Below are 22218 nucleotides of genomic sequence, written 5' to 3' on the forward strand. Positions count from 1 at the left end.
GCATAATTGTCCCTTAGTCGCAGCCCTACATTCCTTTACTATGCATGCTTTTTTGCCATCTAGTACATCACAATGACGAAAGCAAAGCAGTAAATTTCAGTAATGGTCGGGATGGCCTCCATTTTATACATCTAAATACTATGAAGCTGCTATACATTATATACAGATACAACCAATATGAACTTAGGCACTACCATCTTGCAATTGTGATTATGCATTATAGCCTATTTAAGATGCTAATATTCTTTAGTACTTTCTGTTAGAAAAAAATCACAAAGAGTTGTCAAAATATTGGATATTGAAGGTAATTTCTGCAAGCTTTTTTTTTTTTTTTTTTTAAATGTTGATTATTTGTCAAGTTTGTATTTGGCTCTTAAGGTTGCAGATTGCCCAGTCAGAAACCAGTAGCAGCACACGCACTACATAGAACAGTAAGTACCCTTAGGTTTGCTCAAATGTGCCACATTAACAAAGCCATGACTGCAAGTAAAATATATTCAGAAAGATGCTATTTTTTGTTAACCATGACCTCAAATTTTCATGTCCTTATCTGGAGGCTGAAGCTAAGGTCTGACCTCACTGCTACTGCTGCTGTGTTGTAACTAGCATGCGTAACAGCATATTTGAAGGCTTTCTGCAGACTACTGGGACTCAGTAATGTAAAACCTTCATAAAGCCACTCATCTGAAGCATGTCTCTTCCCTCTTGGCCTTTCCCCTTTGTCCTCATTGTGTGCAGGGAGTGTGTGTGACTTTTCTGTCTTTGCAAGTTTTACTTTGACTTACTGGTTATCTAGATGGAGTTCACTAATATCAGCTGTTTTGTATTAGCTATGACTTTTGTTTAAAAATTTTAAGCTTTGGGAAAATCGTTGCAAGAAAAAAAAAAGAAAATTGGAAAAAAGTTTGTGGTCTCTGTACTGATGTGAAATTAATAAAATGTGTCAAAGGACCATATTTTGTTGGATTATTTGTGCGTGAAATGTTAACTTGTTATGCTGCACTCTAGGTGGGGAAAACACCACCATAATATTGTCCATATAAATATGTCCAGTAAGAAGATTTGCCATGCTCTTGTTTGGCTGTGAAAGAGATTATAAGGAACTAAATTTAGACTACACTATTTTTCAAAGCCATTAAAAGTTGGTCACATGCAGACTACATAATGGAATCTGTTACTATACTAAATATTGAATATGTTTGCTTGTACTGCAGATTAACATCTCTTGTGCATGGTTTAATTGTAAATGACTGCACAAAACTGGGCTTTGCATCATAACCAACCAAGACAACGTTACTATAATGGCTTCATGTAGCATTACATTTTAAATTGCCCATGCTTTAAAACTGAGGTGGAGGGCAGGCTGAAATTCAATGGTGAAAAAAATACAAATGTTTAGTCCTGGTTCATGGTTATCGCTGTAATCACTGGACCTATCCACAAAAACCGGCACAAATTCAATGGCTTCACTATTATTTAGTTTACTTTGAAAAAGTTGAATATTTCAAATACTCACAATTGCTGTCAGTTGAAAAGACTTTTAATGTAGACTCATACTGGTTATTATGTACTCTTGGTCCTGTTATAGTTCAGGTTTAGTCCCAGTTTAGATCCAGTTTTGATGTGGTGTGTGCAAGGTTGAACACATCCTTAGTGACATGATCGACCCCATCCCTAACAAAGAATGTATGTGGGTTTATTATTATTTCATGAATTGCCCATAGAATTAGGCTTACATAGAAATTATTTGAAATTATGACATCCAATTTAAGAATGTCATGAGTACATGCTTCAATTTAGTATGGTAAATATAGCCAAATAATGCATAAAACAATTAGTTAAATTGGTCTTCACATTCTCAAACAATGGTTTCTGATTGGAAGACCATCTTCAGTGAATTTGACACAGCTATGAGTGGGGGGAGGAAGTAAGAGCTTACCAAAAATGGCTGTGAATTTGAGGACAGTTGAGTCCATCAGAAATAGAACATGCATTAATCTCCCGGCTGACCTCCAACTGAAGAGTGATTAGACTCCACATCACCGCTCAAGTGAAGAAGATGCCTCTTTGTTTTTTAGTGGAACATTTCTCATTTTCATCATGACTTGTGCCGCCCCATCTTACTGGAAAAACAGATAAGTATATAGATATACAGAAAATATATATAATAACATTACAGAATTATTTTCACATTATATTTCACATACATTTTCTAATCATATGTTTTGTTGTGAACTTTATTACAGAATTTACAAATCTGTTGGACTCATGTTCTGTTGGTAGATTTTGCCAAAATCATTCTGACCAAAACTACAAAAGTTGGCATGCCCAAACTGTGGCCCGGGGGCCAAATGTGGACCTCAGACCAATTTTTCTTGGCCCTCAAGCCTCCAGGTGAATTGGCCCATATTACCTTAACCTCCTAAGACCCGAGCTCTTGCATGACATGCTTTATTAATTTCTCTTTGTTATTTGGGCTGCTTGGGACCTGATGAGTATAAAAACAAAGAATTATCTTTTTACATTATGTAGTTTCTGAGAAACGTGATGTAAAACAACTATCCTGATATGTGGACATTTTAATGATTTTGATAAAACATTTGAGTAATGATTTGCAAAAACTATTTATTAAAACCCTGAACACAGCAACATTTGTCCTGAATGTAAAAACAAAATGAGAAATAACAATTGTGCCTCTTGGAACGATGTGTCTCATGTGAAGTGCTGCTGACAGGAGCAGGGAGACATTTGCCTTCACAGAAAAAATACATTTAAAAAATATTCTAAACATTCTAAACTCTTAAAAATGTTCTAAATTGAATATTGCTGTTCTTGTATACTATTCTTCTTCTAAAAATTTGCATTGTGGTCTAGACAACCAAATATGTGCTGTCCAATATGTGGACGCCAGGTCCGAGGAAGCTATACAGTACTTTTTACTGTACATTTCTGAAAATCTACTTTAACAAGCCCATATCAAATATATAATGTGCCCCATTGAGAATGTAAGCATGAATAATGGTCTAGTGGTTCAGTTTAACTTGTGATAACGTAGATTTGAAGTATTCACTGTATTGGCAAGTCTATGGCCCTTAATTGGCCCTCAACTTTGTCTTTGTTTTTATATGTGGCCCTTAATGAGAAAAGTTTAGACACACCTGAGTTAAACTCTGCAATAACTATTGAAATAAATGGATAATACAGGAGATCAGTGGCATTATTTGTTAGTAAAACTAGAATTGCCAAGAAATGCATAGGTTTATCTTATGGGATATTGGAGGTGAAACTATTGTGTTGAAAATGTATTTATCCTATGCAAATAAAAACTGATATAAGGTGAAATTAACTGATTTTTAAAGCAATTATGTAAGATATCTAATAGCTACCCTGTGTGAATTGACTAAAACAAAAACATCTATTTGAAAGAAGAAATATTCTCTATAAAACACTAATATAAGATCAACATGCATTTCAAAACATGTTTGTTGTGATCTAAATTACAGGGTTAGCAGGTACCTTTTTAATACATGATATTAAAAATGCAGAAATTAGGACACTAGGCCTATATTTGCCCCCAAATAGCGGTTTGCTTATTGCAACCATTTACTAGCAATTTCAATTCAATTATTTAGCTATACCATGAGTTTGATACCCCAAAAATTTAGACTTGAAACCTGAAAATTTAGACTTGACCTGAAGAACTTTTTCAGTGTTAGGATATACTCTATACTTTCATGGTCTAGCCGACAGGTGGCACCAGGTGGACTGTCCTGCTGCTATAGCCCTCCTCCTTCAAGTATCTGAGATGGGCAAGAAAAATTTAAGGAAAAAAAATATCTAGTCTCCTCTAGCCTTAGACATATAACATTTATTTCAACTCAAGGCTTTATTAATTTCACTGGAATATCTTGAAAAATGTATTGGTCTGTCAGTTCCTTTTTTACATCTGACATGTTAGTGTATATGAACCATCTCACACTCTGAGGACTTCAGGGACCGACCTAGTCAGGACTAAACATGGGGAATCAGCATTTCAGTTTTATGCAGCTAAAACCTGGAACAATCTTCCTAAAGATGTGAGACAGGCCTCTAATTTGACAATGTTTAAATCCAGTCTCAAAACAGTTCTGTTTAGCTGTCCATATGACTGAAAGGCTTTTATTCTGCGCTCTTCTGTTTTAATGTTAATTTTATGATTATTTGTGACTATTTATGTTTTGATTTGTGTGATTTTAATGTCTTTCTTATTCTATAAAGCACTTTGAATTAGTTTGTGTACGAATTGTGCTGTACAAATAAACTTGCCTTGCCTTATATTCCATAAAGAAAGTCACACCATGAAAGAATACATTTTTTTTTATACAATTCTTTATTTAAACTATGGAACTAATAAATTAGAATTCATGCAGCAATGTGTTCATGTGAGGAATAAAACAGAGGGAATTACAATGTTTTTTTTATTTATTTTTTTTTTTTTACAATACATCAATCATAGTATTGTAGATTAAGGTGCTGTGTTTTTATTGTTGCAGTTTTGGTTGTTTCCAAATCTATGTTTCAATCTGAATATTATTCAGTTATATAATAAAGTCATGGCTGTAAATTTGTAGTCTGACTTTAATTCATTGTGTGTTCATCCCTGAGTTAGGCTTTTGTTAGTTAGCTTCTCATAATGTTGTCTTTGCATAAACTTTGTACAATGCATGAAAAAATGAAAAGTACCCATATTGACAAAAAGGGTTTACGAAATTTTTGAATGTTTTAAGTAGAAAAACAGAATTTGTGCAGAAAAGTGCTTGTAAAAAGTAATATATGTACAGTTAGTCTGTGCAGGCTGTTGGGACCAGTAAATTGAAGAGAAAACAACCAAAAATATGTAAACAAATATTAAATAGGTGTAGCTGGCCCTTTTAGGCCATTCATTGTCTTCAGCAATAACATCATTCAGTTGTAGGTCACAAGGAAAGCTGGGGTTTACTAGGTTTAGGGGGACAAAGTGCTGCGTTGTCTTTAGCAAATTCTAGAAAAAAAAAAAAGAAGTTTTTTTCAAATGTTCCTGAGAGCACAGGATCTGGAACAATTCAGATACCAGCCCTGTATGTTTAATAACATAGCTAAAAACAAAACATTTTACATCTTTGAATAAATAGAAAATCAAATGAAATGTATCCATTATATGGGCATGTCTTAGTGACCAAATCAAGAGAGCAAAGCATAATTACAAAGACGTTTGGTCTAACATCTAGATCTGAGAGCACTTTGGCTTGTTCAGTGGCAGGTTAACATTAGCCACAGGAGGCTGTAACTAACAACAATTGGTTAATGAGAATTATCAGTGCCAGCTTTGCACATTCGTTCAGCTCAGAGATCAGAATCCCCTAAACTCAATGAACTTAGTGCTTCGCTACTGAACTATGTAAGGACATAGACATCCACAGGTGATTACTGTTCCTGTCAAAATGCTCTCATATCAAGGTGTTGGAAGTATACACAAAGGTAAATGGGTTGCCCTTGCTCTTCTGCTTATAAACCCCGGGTGAATAATATGGAGATCTTCCTTGCAGTGATATTATCTTTCACAGTGGGTTGCAGGCATAGATTATGGTTGCAGGTGGTGATTGTATTACCCTTGTTCCCATTTAAAAATGGAACATTGAGAACAACTATATTTTATTTTACAATCTCACATAGCCATTTCTTATTCTTTCATTTACAAAAAAAGCAATGTCACTATGTTTGTGGTTCACCTTAGAGCCTGTTTCATATCTGAGCAACCCAGATTTTAATTTGGGTCAGTTCATTCTCCTGTCTTTTTACCCTGTTTCCGATCTGTCTATACTGTGTCAAATGAAGACTCAAAAGTCCCCTAAACATTGGTCTACTTAGAAGTAATGGATTACTTAAAAGCTGGCTTCTCTATTTGCACTAGCACCACCATAACAACCCAACTGACAAAATAGAATCACTACAAGGGAAATAAGTGCATTTCTGTGCTCCTGATGTGAGGGTTTTGGAGCCCTTTAAGTGCCAAAGTTTTGTGGGTCACTGTACACGTGGTCCAGGGAGATATAGTCCTCAGTGTTCCTGAAGTGCAGGGCGCTCTGGCTGTAGGTGTCCAGGGCCTGCTGCTGCTCCTCGGGGCTGTAGAGCAGAGAGTGAGGATGCACCTGCTGGATGTGTCTTTTAATGGTGCTGACCTTGAGTGTGGCCAGAGTGGCTCCACACACCATGCAGATGAGGCCGTGCCTACGACAGTCGTAGTCCATGAGATAATCATCCCTCCAGCGGCTTTGGTAGTTGCGCCGCTGGTCCTTCCCTGGGTAGTGTGTCTGCCGGGGATGCACCCCTTTGCCCGAACCCCCGCGTACGTCGTCCACCTCCTTTTTCAAGCGCTTACCAACTGTGGGAGTATCAGGGGAGCTGTCCTCTTTCGTCCCATCTGGATCCAGGACATCAGCGGTGCCCTGAATAATTTCCGCTAAAACAAAAGAGGATGAGAAAGAGGTTGCAGTACAGAATCAGTTTTACAGTGGTAGTTACTATTACAGTAACAAACCTGATAGAATGAGCTATAAGTATGATGATTTTTATCGCCTTTAAAACTTCTGATCTTTTCCCTGGACATTATCAGTGGTGGTGATCTAATTACTGTAATTGTAGACTGTAGACAGCCTCAAACTAAAGGAAAAAGTCAATGCTAAAATAGAACAAATGTCAATAAAGCTCCAACTGATCAAACAGTCAGCCGGGGTCAGTCTCATTTGATCACTTCAAGTATGTTACTATGTATCACTATATATTTGTCTTATTTACATGTATTTGTTCATTTTCAATAATGCATATAATAGGTTTATTTTGCAAAGCAGCAATATAACAATTTAGCATTAATTTTATCCCATTTTATCTGGTCAAATGTAGTTTGTATACATTAAAATAAATTAGCAATGGTTTGGTAATTATATATTCTTATTGAATCTTACAAAGATTTCACTGCTTCGTACCACCAGAGACACCGGGCGTACCACCATTGGTACCCGTACCAGAGCTTGATAACCTCTGTAGTTGATCTAGGAATAAAAGATTGCTAAAATATCATGCAATTAAGAAAACAATCTGTAATATAAATTGTGGTTTCCAAATGGCGGTCAGGATCCAAAAGTGGTTCATGGGCAGTATCTGGGCATAGTTAATTTGGAAACTACAATTGTGATAAGATTTATTTTGAAGATCAAATAAGATGTGGCTCCAAAATCAAACCAGTTGGGAACCACATAAAGAGGCTCTAAAATTGCAGGTCAGTTCAAATACTTATTCTATTTAATTTCATACATTAGCTGGGTGTTAAAACCACACGGCAGTCTTACCCTCTTCCCCCTCCTGCCCATCTGTGGAGTAGTCTTTAGTCCAGGCTGCAGCCATGGCCTCCCTCTCCTCCCTACTCAGAGTGGTGGTCTCGGGGTGAGCTTCCTGGATGTGGCGTCGGAAACTGCTCACCTTGGTCTCATGCAGGATCTCTGAGCACACCATGCAGTATGTGCCCTTACCCTGTGGCCCATATGCCACCAGGTAGTCCAGTCGCAGTCGCCACGGGTTACCCCCACGTAATCGAGCCTTTCTGGGCTTACGTCCACGTTTGGGTGGTTCTTGAGGTGAAAGATTTATTTGTGGAGCTCCGATTGCCCCGTCCTCTCCAATAAGACAAGTGCCCTGAGCTGAGCTGCCATCTTCCTGCTGGTGCAAGTCGGATCTGCCCGAGAGGGTCTTCTCGTCCTCAGCGAAAAGGTTCTCGGCAGACTCTTTGGTGGTTGTTTCTGATATGTTTGAGTTTTCTAATTCTTCTGTCAAAACAACATGCACACAGATCAGTCCTTTCACTGGTTTCGCAGCACTGAAAAAAAGGCTCATTCAGCATATAACTGTTGGTCTCCAAGGAAACAAACAAGATAAAAAGTAACTTGAACACATGCACTTTATACTCACAAAATCAAATGACTGTAAATGCATCATCTCCATTAATATTTTATGCAAATTAAACCTATACATTTTATGTTGATGAAACACACAGTGTTGTCTCACCATGCGCTTGAGCCCAGGCCTGCAGGATGCAATGCTTCTCTTCAGAGCTGTAGACCAGGGAGCTGGGGTGTGTGTCCAACACGTGCCTCTTTATGTGCTCCAGGTGAAGTGAGGGCAGCTCGGCCCCACACACCATGCACTGCAGCCGACCTGCCTCGCCATCGTACTTCATGAGGAACTCTTGTCTGAACCAGGCATGCAGTGAGTCATTCAGGTATTGTTCCAGAGTCTGGGCCAGCGGGTCAGCTATGTCCTGCTCCTGCTTAGGCTGGGCCTCCTCCTCAGGACAGGGTGACCGCCCGGGAGATTGCAGGGACAAGTCCTGGGAGCAGTCCTGTGGTGTCCCACCATCCACCACAGCTAATAAAATAAACAATCAAGTTATTATTATTACTATTATTTTAAAGACATACCAGTCTGAATAACGTGTGTGTGTCACAATAATGTCAAAAGGGCATCACCGGGCCTGGTTGAATATACTGATATTTACTCAATATATTTTGTTGTGTTTATTGTGTTATTTATATTATTTCTCGTGCAGGCAAGGCAGTGTTTGGCCTTTAGTCCATGCTTTCACATAGCATTACATCACCCAGCCTTGTGAAACACATAGTGACAGTGCCACCTAGTGTGAGATGTGAAGAACAGCAGTACCTACCAGCAGCAGGCTCACTGGACAGGAGCAGTTCTTCCTCTGTAGCTGTGGTGTCTGCAGAGCTGAAGGCCTGACCCCCTGCAACATTCAGGTGGCTGTCCCAGCCTGAGCGTATCACCTCTTTGTCCGCAGTGCTCCACAGCAGGGAGTCGGGGTGCTTCTGCCGGATGTGCCTCTTGATAGTGCTGAGCTTCAGTGTGGCAAGAGAGCTGCCACAGACCATACAGACCATGCTCTGCCTCTGGGAGTCAAAGTCCATCAGGTACTCACTACGCCAGTACTCATGGTAGTAACGCCGGTGATCCCGACCTGGGATGCGGCTAATAGTCTGTCTGGAGCCCCTCGGGGCCCTAGTTTTACCCGGAGAAATGGTAAGGAGGAGTGGGTGATCCGGACCCTCTGTGATGCTCCAGTAACTTGTGCCCGGAGATTTACCTGCAGTGGTCGGAACAGTCTCTGAATTCTTGTCAACATGGCCATTAGCAAGGTGGTCTCCATCTGAAACACCAAATTTGTAGATATAATTCAAACATTTAGGATACATTTAAATATGGTTTTCTTTTATACATTAGGTCTGTTCATTAGTAAATACAAAAAACATATTAGCAGATCATTTAACTGGTTTGTCGAATTTACCATCATTTATCTAAATGTGCTTAAGCAGTGCACAGAATGTGGGTCATTTCAACCAATAATCAATGTGGCTCTGGCGTTGACCATGAGATGCAGCCGCTAGGTGGCAGTCATGGCCCGTGCTGTAGAGCCTTTGTTTATAGGAGCCACAGACATAGGGGCCATGCTGCTCCATGGCATTGTCCCTGACGCGGATTAACTGACTGACAATGGTTGTGCCTTGACAGTCACACACTCTGACTGTGTAACACGGTGTAGTTGAAAATAGTGAGAATTACAACAGTTTACCTTCCAAGTCACTGTCCTCTCGCGTCGCTTCCTCGTCTCCGCTTATTATTAATGAGAGTAGCTCAGCCTGCTCGGCACAGCGGAAATCTACGGGCTCTGTTCCGCCCGTGTCTGCCTCTTCCATTACTGCCAGGCTGCGGCTCTCACAGCGCTTGGGTCCCTCCGTGCTCTACCGTAGCATACCGCCGGAGCGGGACATGTCATTACCACTGAAACATGTCGCTCGACACGCATCTGCTGTGAACAGGCGCTCCACCACGATGTCCCCACACACCAGCGCCGAGGAGCCAACTTAACTTTTCACACAACCACAGTGAGCAATAGAAAGCGCGCCGCGTCACTCCGCACTGTGTGGCAGCGTTTAGCAGGCCTCCTAATGTATTTTAAGGCTCTTGCTTGTCTTCAGGGTGGGGAGCCGTACTAGGGGCCCCTGGGGCTCCTTAAGGGGCTCCTGGGTAAATTTAAAGAGACAGTAACAGCATCGACAGCGCACACCCACCCCGGGGGGCAGTGCCAACAGCGGGAGCGACTGATAAGCGGCTCAGATAAAGCCGATCTTTCCACGGACAGTATGGACATACCCTCGGGTTTGTTCGGAAAAGACGAGGTTAAACACGAGGCGGGTCCTCTGTACACGAGGGCCCCATGAGCTGCTGCTGACAGCAGGCCACATGTCCCTGGAGATGTTTTGCTTAACATGCGGTGTTTTACTGTGGCATTAAATATATCCAGCATTTATTTCACTATGGATGTTTTCATTGCTCAAAAAGATAAGTTTTATTCTACACTGTGGTATATTCTGCAATATCATGGAGACAAGCATGTTGCAGACAATCCAATAGAAAAGTTAGGCTACATATACACACCTTCAAGCAACAATAACAATTCATAGCCAAGTTTTGAACTGTGTCAAAGTGTTATTCTAAAGTATTTTATCTAACCTCACACTTTGTTTAGGATTTCAGCAGCCGTCAATCAACGGTTGGGGCATAGCACCTGCCCTTAAGACTATGGTCTACTGCGTTAGGTCTATTATGAATATCGAAGGCCTATTATTTCTAGACCATATGATGAACAATAGCTTGAGACTGCAGGTGTATGACCCAAAGAGGAAGCACAGAGAGAGAGACACACAGACACGTCACAGGCAGAGCTTTGGTTGGCACTGAAGTTATGAAGCAGGATGGACACAGATACAGGCACTATTTATTGAATTCACGACATCGGTGCTCTTGGGTCGTATATTACAGGCAGAGTGGTCGCTAAATGGGCGGGGGCTTGTTCTTGCGTTGTCCTATGTCCTACATGCAGAGCGCGCATGCAGGTCCCACACATCCTGGTACTTTGCGCGTTGTCAAGGCAGCCTCAGAGCGAGACTAGCTGGCGGAAAGTAGCTGCAGTGTCCTGGCTGAATACATGTCCACAACCCGCTAGAAAAAACTGTCCCGGGAAGTTAGGGCTAACTAAAGGTAACGAATGAGCATGCTTTCTACTATGTCTTCTAAGGTCATGTTATGGGACTGTTCTGCCGGGGTTTGGTGCTACTTAAGGCAGGCGCCCTCCGTGTGGACAACGAGACGAAGCTTCTGTCCATTGTGCCGCTACATGAGACAACGCGTTACGCACGCTTTACGCACTAAAATGTAATTTTTTTACTAACATTTTACTAAATATGCATCGATGAGGTTTCGAAACCGCTTCTGTGATCAAAATGAGTCGGAATAAAAAATACAATTGCTAGCAACACAAAATTGTGGGAGAAGGGGACAGATTTAAAGAGACAGTGCTGTGCTCCTTCCTTCCTGGACGGCAACTGAACGGAACCACTGTGCTCTCTGTTTCGCACACTCTTCGAATAAAATGAAAGATTCCACCCTCATCTATTTCATAGCTTTAATACAGATACCAGGTTTGTTAGGAGAAATCTGGGACAGATCATGGCTTTGCTTTAACTGATATTGTCTTGTAAATTTGCATTTGAGTGTTAATACGTTAATTGAAAAGGAAAAGAAGATACCTATAATGTAGCCCTATTTGTTTCTTCTTTTACAATACTTAAAGTTTAAAACATGTTTTTACACTTCGTGATGCTGCAGGACTCTCATGTTAGGTGATAGAATCAGTGTGGCACTTTTATTTATTGTACTTTCATGTTTGTAATGTTTCTTTTGCTTTGTTTCAGGTCACTGATGCTATGACTGTGAGATCCAGCCCCGAAGGACTAGTAGGGGACTTTCTACTTTTGGATTTATGGCATGAAGCGACCCTAGCTGGAAAAGTACAAGCTTGCAGCCAGAGCAAAACCTATGGGTTGTTCACGCTGGGTGAAGTATGCCCACAGTAAAAAGTAAAGGCAATTCTACGGGACACCGCTACACACCTGTCTCGGAGTTTGACGATGCCACATTGGCTCAGAAGAGAGAGTACTGGAGGAATAAGAAGAGGGAGCAGAGGGCAAGACGGTCTGAGAAGAGAAGAATAGCCACAAAACCAAATCCAAGCTCATTAGCCCCTGCATCTTCCTTTCCATTGCAGAATAAAAATGGATCCAATCTAGCAGCTAATAATGTTGGCTCTTTGCAGACAAGAAACAGAACATCAAGTGGATTTCCTACCCTTCAATGTCAAAAACAACAACTGCATCTCAGCCCATCCCCAAATACAAGCAAAATGGCAGTAAAATGCATGCCACTAGAAAACACAACTGTCAGTTCAGTGTTGATCAGTCAGCTAAACACCAACACTTCAGTACCACCATTTACCAAAAGTCGTTCTTTCCAGCCTTGTGCCCCTATACAGGGCCCGCTTGCCCCAAAAACTTGCCAAAATCCTCCTATCCCAGTCTTCATTCAGCCCAAACCTACAACTAATATTGTAGTTGTGTCTTCGTCCTGTAGTACAAAAAGCACACCCCAATTAGCAAAAAAGAGTGCCTTGGTCATCCAGCAAAAGCCTACAAATGCTAATCTCTCACCAGCTAAAGCAGAGACTGAGGAGGAGAAAGCGGCCAAGCGCAGAGAACTTTGGCGGGTCAGAAAGAGGGAGCAACGGGCGAGGCTGGCGGCTCGACTTGGAAAAACAAAAAACAGAGCACAAAATATTCAAAGGCAACAGTCAAGTAATGGTGCTTCAATGCATATTCCATCTCAAAGTTTCATACAATCTGGATCATTGGTGAAAACCCCAAATCTACAACCAACCAACATGGCAACCTCCTTCCAGACAGCACCCCCACTGGTTGTTGTGAAGAGGCCATTTGAACCAATTAGAAAAGGTTTGAGCCCCTTTCACCTGTCTGGAGTAATGCGAGCACGATGTCCAACACCAAGACAGAAGCTTTTGAAGTTGAAATCTCCATCATTGTCCTACCTCTCTGGAAGCAAAGGCCTTCCTCCAATTGACCCCAGTGACACCCCCGAACAAGTCATAGCCAAAAGACGAGAGTATTGGAGGGTGAAGAAGAGGGAACAGCGTGCCAAATTGTCTGTAGATGTCAAACTGAGGTTGAAGGAGAAGGATGATTTTCAGCGTAGGGTAAAACGCTACCATAAAATTCTGGAGGACATGAGGAAGGCAAGGTCCCAGGCAATTATGCATGCGTCTGAGACCATCGGGGGCTTTATCAAAGAGGACGGGACGGTCACTATTAACATTCCACAAGTTACTGTGAATTACAGCATGCCAGCACAAAGAAGAGAGCAGGTGGATAATATTGATGTATATAGCACACAACCACAAACAAGTAAACATCTCCAACCACTTCTACCCCACCCTCTTCCGGTAAAAAGTTATAATTCACCATTAGGACACCAACCTAACAAATCTCACAGAATACTGACAGATAAACCTCAAACTATAGGTTGTAGCAGTTCGCAAATTGTATCTATTCAAACGCAAGGATCACACCTTACGTTAACTCCAGCATCTCTAAAGCCTGGATCAGCAACAGGGGGGTGTGTCATGAAGATGGCTGTGTCATGCAAAGCTCCATCTCCAGTCAAAGCCTATCTGGATCCTTCGCTGACTGAGGAGGAGAGGATGGCAAAGAGGAGGGAGTACTGGAGGGTGAAAAAGAGGGAGCAACGAGCTGCCCGGACTGTACGGCTAAGGCAAACCCACTCACAAGCTAGGGCTAGTGCAGTTTTACTCAAGAGGAAAGCACAAAGACATGTCGCCGCTGTGCCACTTGGCAAAAGGCATCCAAAACAGTCAGGAAGCATCACAAACAATAATATGGCTTATGTAAATGAGATGAAACAAGTGAGTGAATCAATGCCAGCAGTTGACCTAAATTTGAATCAAGCCATCTGTCCAGAGCTCAAACCCCCAATATCCCGGACACCACCCCCAGCCCAGGCCGATCCTGACCCAGCTTTGAGTGCAGATAACCAGGCTACAACTCTGCTGGCGGTGGCCTCTATGAAGAAACTCCTGGAGGAATCACTTAGTAATGTTTCTGAGTGTAAACCTGAGACTGGAATTAAAATGGAGACTGAAGAGGAAAAAGTGGAGCAGGACGTGAAGCCAGATGTGTCACAGGACAATGTTTGTGCGCCAATTACTGCTGATGTAATGTTACAAACAGAAAGCAGTGAAGCAGACACAAAGATGATTGAGCATGTATCATTTAAGCAAAAAGACATGTCCCAAATAACCCCTTCTACAATCCCATATAGTGCTCCTGACAATGCGCCTGACACCTCTTCTTTCATTGTAAATCCCAGAATAGAGGCATCTGAATGTCCCCAGCGTCGTACACAACGCAGTAAAAAAACAGGCCATCAACACTGCTGCTCCCCTGGGCCCCCCAAACTACACCATCCTCCCATTGAAATACAAACACAGACTCGAGACCAAAACCACCACAGGGAAAAGTGTCCACAAGAGATGCCCTTGGAGCAAAAGAGGGAGTACTGGAAACTGATGAAGAGGCAGCAAAGGGCCCGGCTGAAGGCCAGACAGAGAAGCAGTAGCAACATGACAGCCTACAGGAGTGTTCAGGTAACATGAACTATAGTTAGATTTGTAAAACTAAATGTCTGTAAATGCAACAATAACAATTATAATATATATTAGAAGTTGGTGTGGTTCTTCCTTGTATGCATATTTATTTGTAATGGATGTATCTATGATTTCGTAGCTAAAGGTTAAACTATGATCACATAATGTTATTGCACAAAAAATGGTGGCTTTTTCCAAAATTCATTTTTCATTGTTAACTTTGTTTGCTATGTATTGCTCTCTGTTGAGTTAAAATTTGAAAAAAGTCTTGTTGAAAGTGTGGCTAAACTCTGGTATTTGACACTAAGCAGCAAAAATGGAGGCTCAGAGAGGTTCACTTGATGAGCACCAGAGCCATGTCTTTCTTATTCCTGCTCAGGGAACATGAGTGGAGATGGGGGAGGACAGCGGTAATGAGGAAAGGTGTAGACAAAAAGGGGTGAAAAAGGACAGTGGTGTGAGACAGCTGAAGCCATGGGATGTCTTGTCTTCAGGATGATAATGTTGTTTGTCTTGACATAAACACAACTTTACCTCCTTCAGTCCTCAGGTTGTATGTTAAACAAGAGCTCAGCAATTAGACCAGCGCTCCTGCCCAAGCCATCTACACAGTCGGGGACTACAGCGACCAGCATGCCCACTGTCCTCTTGGTTAGCCCTACAGTGGCTAATGCGGGTCCACAAGGCACTCTGAGAGTCAAGTCACCAGTGTGCAGCAGAGACCCTGACAATGACCATAGGAGAGAGAATGAAAACACAAATGTGAACATTTCAGTTCTTCCTACATTGATGCCCCCTGATAACCCTCTCTCCAGCATGAATATGCAGCCTATTGAAAACTTCAACCGTACTCTGAGGTCCATAACTATCCCATGTCCACCAAAACAAAACAATGCACAAAATGTAGCTTCCCGGTCAATTGGCACTGTTGTCCCGCCCAAACGTATTCCTGGGGAGTCTGAGGAGGATTTCCAGAAGAGAAAGAGAGAATACTGGAGGATCAAGAAAAAGGAGCAGAGAGCCAGAAAGGCTTTTCATGACAAGGACAAAGTTCCTGACCCCAGCTGCTCCCCAAATCTGCCACAGTACATGCCACAGGAACCCCTACCAGACCAATGTGAACAGGTAAATTACCGTGGTAAAGTCTGAAGATTTTAAACATGTACTTTCACACTCTTATCACTATTTTGATCACAGATCCTACCAGTAATATAATGTATACTTTATTTGCAGGAATCAAATGAGTGGTTGGGCTCATCTGTAGAACCAGAAGACTTAATGAAGTAAGTGCACAGTACGTAGTCTTGAGTGATTATCAATTATCCAGATAATAATGTGTCTAATTGTTCTTTACAGCAACGAGACTGGCTCTGATGTAGGCTCCTTCCAATTTCCGAGTTACTCAGTACCAATAGGTGAAAAATATTCTATTCTGTATTTAGCAGTATGGTGATCCACGCAAGCTATAATGGTAATAATTTGTTTTTCAGATGGTGTTTTCACTGACTATGAGAGCTCGAGCGGTGAGGAGGCAGCTCTGTCAGGAGACTTCTGGAGGAACCACTACCTCATGGACCACGACCCTCTGAACCAACTCCTGGTGTGTATGGTGTGTGGAGAGCTGCAGTATGTCCACAGTCTGGAGGGGGTCCGAGGACATATCGAGGAGGCTCACCCCCACACTCTGAATCTGGAGTCTGGGGAGAGGCACAGAATCCTACAGGCCTGGGACGAGCAGGTGTTCCACAGGGAGCGCTTCTTCACCAACCAGCTCCAGCAGCACAGTGCCTCCATGACAGGTGGGTCAAGCTAAGTGGGTCAGAGCCAAAACATACTGCAAAATCGTCCAGTTGCTTTGGATGTTTATGGGAGCCAAATTGCAGTTCTGGTTCAGCCTTTTGGTTTGCCCCTTCCATTTTTTATTTGTTTGCTTTGGATCAATGTAGTGCCTTTCAAGACACTCAAGTACTTATCATTACAAATCAAGTATATTTTTGTATTACTGGGTATCTCACAGTATTACTAACATTTATACCAATTTCCTGTGTTTTCATTTTTTGCAGAAGCACACATGAACTGATTGAAATCAGAGAAGACTCAAGTCCAGGGCCCAGGGTCTTATTTATTAATAATCTTTAAAAATATATCACTTATTAGTGTTGTGAAGTCTTGTAACGGGGTTTTATATATGATTTATTTTGCACCTTAATTTTAATCACATCATTTAGCCATGTCAGAATAACCTTCAAAACAAATCAGTTTGGTCTATGCTTACAACAAACTATTATTTTTATTTTAAGATTTAAACCAAGAGTTACCCATTGGGTTGCTTTATCATAAAAAAATTCACTTTATTGCAGTAGCGACATGTTCTATTTGCAGTAATTCATTGTAACATTCCAAATGCTGATGTTAAATGACATTGTTGCTGTGATCTGAAGGCTGCTCTTTTTCTTGTTTTTTTTTTTTGTTTTTTTCCCTCACTGGAGCAGTCTGCACCAATGCCAGCAATGAAAACAAATGCACAACACAATGGACACTACACATGTTTTTATGTAATTTTTACTGCACTACATACGGGAAAATATTGAAGAGATATTTGCATCGATCTCTCAAATTTTTTGTAGCCGTTCTAAAAGGTCAATCCAGTTTTGATTAAAAAACAACTTTTATAACTTGTTAAATATTTCATATCTTCACTATGTGACAATGTGAATACACAAATACTATTATTTGAGCATATGCCATGCCAAATGTGTTTTTCTTTTGCTATTTATTATTTATTGAGTCTCATCTTGTGTAGCTGAAAACAATACAGTTCAAACATTTTGTCTTACTCTAGATCATTAAGTCATTTGTGAGTATGTGGCATCTAAAGGCTTTTTTGCATGAGTTGGTAGTTGTGTGTTGGCGGGGTCCTGTTGGATAGTATTGTTTTGCTTTTAAATGTTCAGGAAAAAAGACTGGAATGGTAATAAAGTGAGCACAAAGCATTGTACATGCATACTTTAATAACCTGTAAAGCCACATACAAGGTGTCGACATTTGAATTCAGCTTGATGCCTCAGAATGTACTTGTGTCTTGTTAAAAAGGAATGTGTGATGCCTTTTCAAAATAAACCTTTGTACTGAAAGATCTTTTTCTGTGTACCATTTCATAATGTTTAAGATTTTACTTTCATTTTATGGTATTGTTCTGTCAATGCTATAAAATGGCTCTAAAGTTCTATTTGCACTCAATTTCATTGATTGGTAAACATTAACTTGTTCAGTCTAGAGTGACTCTCAAATTGTAGACAGAGGGACACGTTGAATGAGGTGGGGCATGGAGGGACAGACTCAGAAAATAAAAGGTAATAATTTCTGCAATAACAGCATATGAGTCTTTATAAATGTTAATGAAATGGCAAAAATGATAACATATGACAACCTTTAAAGCCAGTACATCTAAAAAGTCTTGATTTCTTTGAGAGAAATAGTCTTAAATAATATTATGCTTAATATGTTAAGCAAACAAATGGTGATGGTCATAACACAAGATCATCTACGCACTCAATGAAATCACATAATTTATTGTTTAGACAATAACATTTACAATTGTCTGTTTCTGAAAATGAACCTATTTGGACTCTGAAACAACTGCTTTCGTATGTTCACATATTATACCAGTGCAATATTATCACTCATTCAATTATTAATTTATTCCAGTATAATAAAATTACCTGCTGTTGTTACCAGTCCTGTTTTACTGCTTCATACTATGCCTTATCTGTGGTTGTTCCTCCACCTCCTCTGCTGTGCGCTCCTCAGTCTCTGGCTTAGACTCCTGGTGCTCCTGGTTTGGACCTGGTTTAAAATCCACAGACACCTGCAGTTCCCGAGTGCCAGAGTCCAATCGGAAAAGTGTCGGGATATGACCCAAAATGGGGTTAGTCTCTTGGAGGCCGGATATCCACTGGTTGAGAGTAGCCTGATCTCCATGGTTTGTCATGCACATGGCGAAGACGGGGCCCTCATCCACTACACAAAACACAAATTTGTTAAATACTTTACCATCACAGTTATTGAATTCATCATTGTTTGCAAGACTCAGCTAAGTGTTACAATGTGCAATGCTTGAAAGTCATAAAAAATGTCTTACAGTCTTCCACGTCAAAGTTCTCCTCATCCCCAAGGTCTCGATCTAAATCCAGGTCGAGCTGCAGTGGATAGTCAAAGCACCTTTCTGGATCATAGGGCTCCTCCACCTGAAAATCAGACCCACAAAGCTATATATCACATCAAAATCAAAAGGACTAAGATGGGACTTAACCTAGGACTAAACCTGGGACTAAACCTGGGACTAAACCTGGAACTAAACCTGGAACTAAACCTGGAACTAAACCTGGGACTAAACCTGGGACTAAACCTGGGACTAAACCTGGGACTAAACCTGAGACTAAACCTGGGACTAAACCTGGGACTAAACCAACCCTAAGCCAGGACTTAACCAGGACTAAACCAGGTCAAAAACAAAACCATATCTTCATCAGGGCTGAACTTCATCAGGGCTGAACTCAAAACCAAGACCAAACCTGCACAATACATACCCTTGTCTAAATAATATTGTCTATTGCACTAAAGAAGTAGATTATTGTGAGCATATTGTACTTTGCATTTGAGCTGCAACCTTAAGCAACATTTATATACTATTTGACAGAGTATATTATCGTTTTTGTAATTATTAATTTCCCTTTATGAAATAATAGCTTCTCCTGCTTGCTGAATATCTGTTGGCATTCTGGCCACGTTTTAGCAGTATTCAATCTTACCTTTTCTTCTGGTGGAATGGGATCTGCTCGTAGTATATAGTAATACACGCATATCTTTTTCAACCATAAGGGAAAAGGACCTTCAACAAAAACAGGTCTTTTGGGGTTATGCTTGGCCAGTAAGTCTATTTGACTGGGACTCTGAATACCTGCAGGGCACATACAAATATTTTAATGCATCAAATGGTAAGCACAAAAAGTATGCAAAAATAGCAGAGTGATTTGATACTAATTTGCTTACCTACAATATGTGGAAATGTTATTTCTTGTCCACTCTCATTCAAATCTGTACAGGGCATCTACAATAAAAAAACATCTTGATAATTTTAAATGAAGTTTTTTTCCTTTAAGGTCTTCTAAGGTTTACCTGGTAGACTGTTATTTTAGCATCCAGGTCGTCAGCAATGCGATTGAGGCTGAACTTGGCCAGATCTACGGGGTCCTCTGGTAGCTGAAGGGGGACGGGGTAGGGGTTCACGTGCTTGAATTTGGGGAACCAGTACATGAGGCGCTGATATTTCCTCATGGGGTGGCCCTTCGGTCCGAAGATCTGCAGCAAGAGGACCTTAGTCTCAACATTAGGCATGACACCTGAAACAGAAAAGCATAAATGGACGGTACATGAGACACTTTCTATTATTTCACCAAACATTTAAAAACAAACAAACACAAAAACATGCTTTTATTTAACTATATGTTTTACATTTACATGATGGGGCTTTCAATAGAATATAAATAAAAAATTAAACACACTAAGAGGCATTTACAAGCCAGCTAACAGACCCAATCTGTACAAGCCTGGATCAACCCATGAATGCAAGTTGATTTCTATGGATTATTGTATTAAAAATAATATTAAATTACTTGGTCATCTTTTACCATAGTTCTCCATCTGCTCCAAAAGCTGCACTCCACACTCCTGTTGCCGTGGATAGTGGTTGAACATTGTCTGAATGAAATTCCTTGGGATAAATACTTCTTTAGGGAACACATCCAGTAGCTTGTTATAGACAGTGACATCTTTCTCCACTCCAAACTCAGGCATCTTCTTCAGTGCGGCATAGATAAACTCCACATGGCCTCGTCTCCTCACATCTTGCTTTGTGAAAACGTCTACAACTCTGTTAAATGTGGCTTTAGTTTTATTTTTTTTGGCCACACGTTCAAACAGGTCATCTTGGACTATAGGCTTCTTATTCTTTTCTTTGTCTTCAATAAATTCTACAGGAGCTGTAGGTCGAATTTTGAGGACTGCTCGACTGTGATGGAAATGCCTCAATTCCTACAAAAGAGAAAAAAAGCTGTCATGAGATTATGTCACATCCACCAGTAGGCATACCTTATAGACTCATACAGAATATTTTAGTTATACCACTTTGTTGATGGCCAACCTTGTCTTATCTCAAAGGCTAAAAAGGGCTGAGCCTGTTTAGTACTAGATCGGAGACCACTGATGCCACAGTAGGGAGCAGTGACTGTAGTCTAGTGCATACTGTTGTGTCCATAGGCATGACACTTCACTCACATAGTATCAATCTGGTGCGGTTGTGAGTGATTGGTGGTTGTTGGAGTGGCCAATTAGGAGCCTTCCATCAGTCTACCACAGGACAGCTGTGGCTACATGAAGAGCTTACCAACACAAAGTATTCATGAACAATGCACGGAATTTTAAAACTACTTTCATCATCTGGAAAAGCCTAAGACTAATGTATTGTTATTTTGCAAATACTGGTAAGAAAATAAAATTATCATTCTGTACTAATTACCCATACCCTAAGACAAGAAAAACTAGACAACATTAAAAATCTTGTAGTATCATGATTAAGTTTCATTACCTGCATTTGTAGCGGGCAGGGTTGGAGGAGCCGTACACGGGCAACAGCGCTGCACGGTCCAAACCATCTGAGGTTCTGCAGCTGGAACAGGCATCGAGCACACTTCATGATCCAGTCAAGAGCTTACCTGCACAAATAACTGTTATGCCCGTGTAATTACGCTATAATGAGAGACAGAACACTTTTTATCACAGGTAACACCACCTAGTTAAACTAGTTAACAAAGCATATTTATATCAACTAATACATCCGTACCATGATTTACAAAACAGTTTACAAAAAAATTAGTCTCCTTCACAAAAATCTCCTTCAGGACGGCTCCATGTTGAAATGCCGGCGATATCCTGGTTCTACACTATTTTCCTTCCCCGGACAACAAGGCAAACTATGGTTCCGCATGTCACTCTGCATCTATGGTTCTGGTTCTGCATCTATCTATCTATCTGTCATCCCCCCCCCCCACACACACACACACACACACTCCCACCCCACACCCCACACACACCCCCACACCCACACCCCCCACACACACAGAGAGAGAGAGAGAGAGAGAGAGAGAGAGAGAGAGAGAGAGAGTGTGTGTAAAGGTCAATATTTAAAGGAAAATGTTTATTGTGTAAATATAATTCTTATTATTTTTATTGTATTGTATATTCTCAAACAAATTTTATGTTATTACTATAGCTGTTGTAACTTCAAAACATTTTTAAAAGTAATGCGTTGCATCGCCACAAGATGGCAACAAAGTAAAAAAAATAAAGTTGAAATCAATATGTCAATGTTTCATACAATAATACAATGTTTGTTTTGCAATATTTTAATTTCATGAATTGCAACTGAATACATTAAAATATTATTATATAAACTTAAACTTCATAAAACAGTCCTATCACATTAATGAAGCCTAATGGATACTGCA

The 22218-nt window shown here is 40.6% G+C and overlaps 3 protein-coding genes across 6 annotated transcripts; 1 reads left to right on the forward strand and 2 right to left on the reverse strand.

Annotated features, from left to right (window-relative positions):
• Positions 1 to 4429: 4429 nt before the first annotated feature.
• Positions 4430 to 10308, reverse strand: zfta (zinc finger translocation associated). Of its 2 annotated transcripts, XM_033983890.2 has the most exons (6): positions 9653 to 10308; positions 8735 to 9229; positions 8077 to 8436; positions 7365 to 7838; positions 6981 to 7067; positions 6341 to 6478 (listed from the first exon to the last, which is right to left on the reverse strand). In XM_033983890.2, the coding sequence occupies exons 1-5, from the start codon at positions 9774 to 9776 to the stop codon at positions 6988 to 6990; spliced, it is 1533 nt and encodes a 510-aa protein (XP_033839781.1). In that variant the 5' UTR covers positions 9777 to 10308; the 3' UTR covers positions 6341 to 6478; positions 6981 to 6987. The 2 variants fall into 2 exon arrangements, with proteins under 2 accessions (XP_033839782.1, XP_033839781.1); XM_033983891.2 differs by lacking the exon at positions 6981 to 7067 and having other exon boundaries at positions 4430 to 6478; positions 9653 to 10306.
• A 518-nt stretch (positions 10309 to 10826) lies between these two features.
• Positions 10827 to 17791, forward strand: si:dkey-28a3.2 (uncharacterized). 2 transcript variants are annotated; one of them, XM_033983708.2, is made up of 7 exons: positions 10827 to 11121; positions 11835 to 14653; positions 15197 to 15778; positions 15887 to 15936; positions 16010 to 16068; positions 16144 to 16452; positions 16717 to 17791. In XM_033983708.2, exons 2-7 carry the CDS (start codon positions 11984 to 11986, stop codon positions 16731 to 16733), a joined length of 3687 nt encoding a protein of 1228 aa, XP_033839599.1. In that variant the 5' UTR covers positions 10827 to 11121; positions 11835 to 11983; the 3' UTR covers positions 16734 to 17791. The 2 variants fall into 2 exon arrangements, with proteins under 2 accessions (XP_033839599.1, XP_055085247.1); XM_055229272.1 differs by lacking the exon at positions 10827 to 11121 and adding an exon at positions 11302 to 11561.
• ecsit (ECSIT signaling integrator) lies at positions 17136 to 21653 on the reverse strand. 2 transcript variants are annotated; one of them, XM_033983959.2, is made up of 8 exons: positions 21555 to 21653; positions 21300 to 21426; positions 20344 to 20746; positions 19832 to 20055; positions 19706 to 19763; positions 19465 to 19613; positions 18795 to 18900; positions 17136 to 18673 (listed from the first exon to the last, which is right to left on the reverse strand). In XM_033983959.2, exons 2-8 carry the CDS (start codon positions 21405 to 21407, stop codon positions 18399 to 18401), a joined length of 1323 nt encoding a protein of 440 aa, XP_033839850.1. In that variant the 5' UTR covers positions 21408 to 21426; positions 21555 to 21653; the 3' UTR covers positions 17136 to 18398. The 2 variants fall into 2 exon arrangements, with proteins under 2 accessions (XP_033839850.1, XP_055085254.1); XM_055229279.1 differs by having other exon boundaries at positions 18294 to 18673; positions 21300 to 21421; positions 21501 to 21634.
• Between the last annotated feature and the right edge of the window lie 565 nt (positions 21654 to 22218).

Source organism: Periophthalmus magnuspinnatus, chromosome 18 (genome assembly GCF_009829125.3).
Source record: "Periophthalmus magnuspinnatus isolate fPerMag1 chromosome 18, fPerMag1.2.pri, whole genome shotgun sequence".
NCBI lineage: Eukaryota > Metazoa > Chordata > Actinopteri > Gobiiformes > Gobiidae > Periophthalmus > Periophthalmus magnuspinnatus.

What these genes read in the sequence shown, in the direction of transcription:
- zfta (XM_033983891.2), bottom strand. Translation starts at nt 9,776, where the DNA reads ATGGAAGAGGCAGACACGGGCGGAACAGAGCCCGTAGATTTCCGCTGT. An exon ending in GGCCTGGGCTCAAGCGCATG is followed by an intron (nt 7,839 to 8,076) that starts GTGAGACAACAC and finishes TTGTTTTGACAG; the next exon opens with AAGAATTAGAAAACTCAAAC. An exon ending in TGGGCAGGAGGGGGAAGAGG is followed by an intron (nt 6,479 to 7,364) that starts GTAAGACTGCCG and finishes CTTTTGTTTTAG; the next exon opens with CGGAAATTATTCAGGGCACC.
- si:dkey-28a3.2 (XM_033983708.2), top strand. Translation starts at nt 11,984, where the DNA reads ATGCCCACAGTAAAAAGTAAAGGCAATTCTACGGGACACCGCTACACA. An exon ending in GAACCAGAAGACTTAATGAA is followed by an intron (nt 15,937 to 16,009) that starts GTAAGTGCACAG and finishes TGTTCTTTACAG; the next exon opens with CAACGAGACTGGCTCTGATG. An exon ending in GAGTTACTCAGTACCAATAG is followed by an intron (nt 16,069 to 16,143) that starts GTGAAAAATATT and finishes TTTGTTTTTCAG; the next exon opens with ATGGTGTTTTCACTGACTAT.
- ecsit (XM_033983959.2), bottom strand. Translation starts at nt 21,407, where the DNA reads ATGAAGTGTGCTCGATGCCTGTTCCAGCTGCAGAACCTCAGATGGTTT. An exon ending in GGAGCAGATGGAGAACTATG is followed by an intron (nt 20,056 to 20,343) that starts GTAAAAGATGAC and finishes TTTCTGTTTCAG; the next exon opens with GTGTCATGCCTAATGTTGAG. An exon ending in CCATTCCACCAGAAGAAAAG is followed by an intron (nt 18,901 to 19,464) that starts GTAAGATTGAAT and finishes TCTGATTTTCAG; the next exon opens with GTGGAGGAGCCCTATGATCC.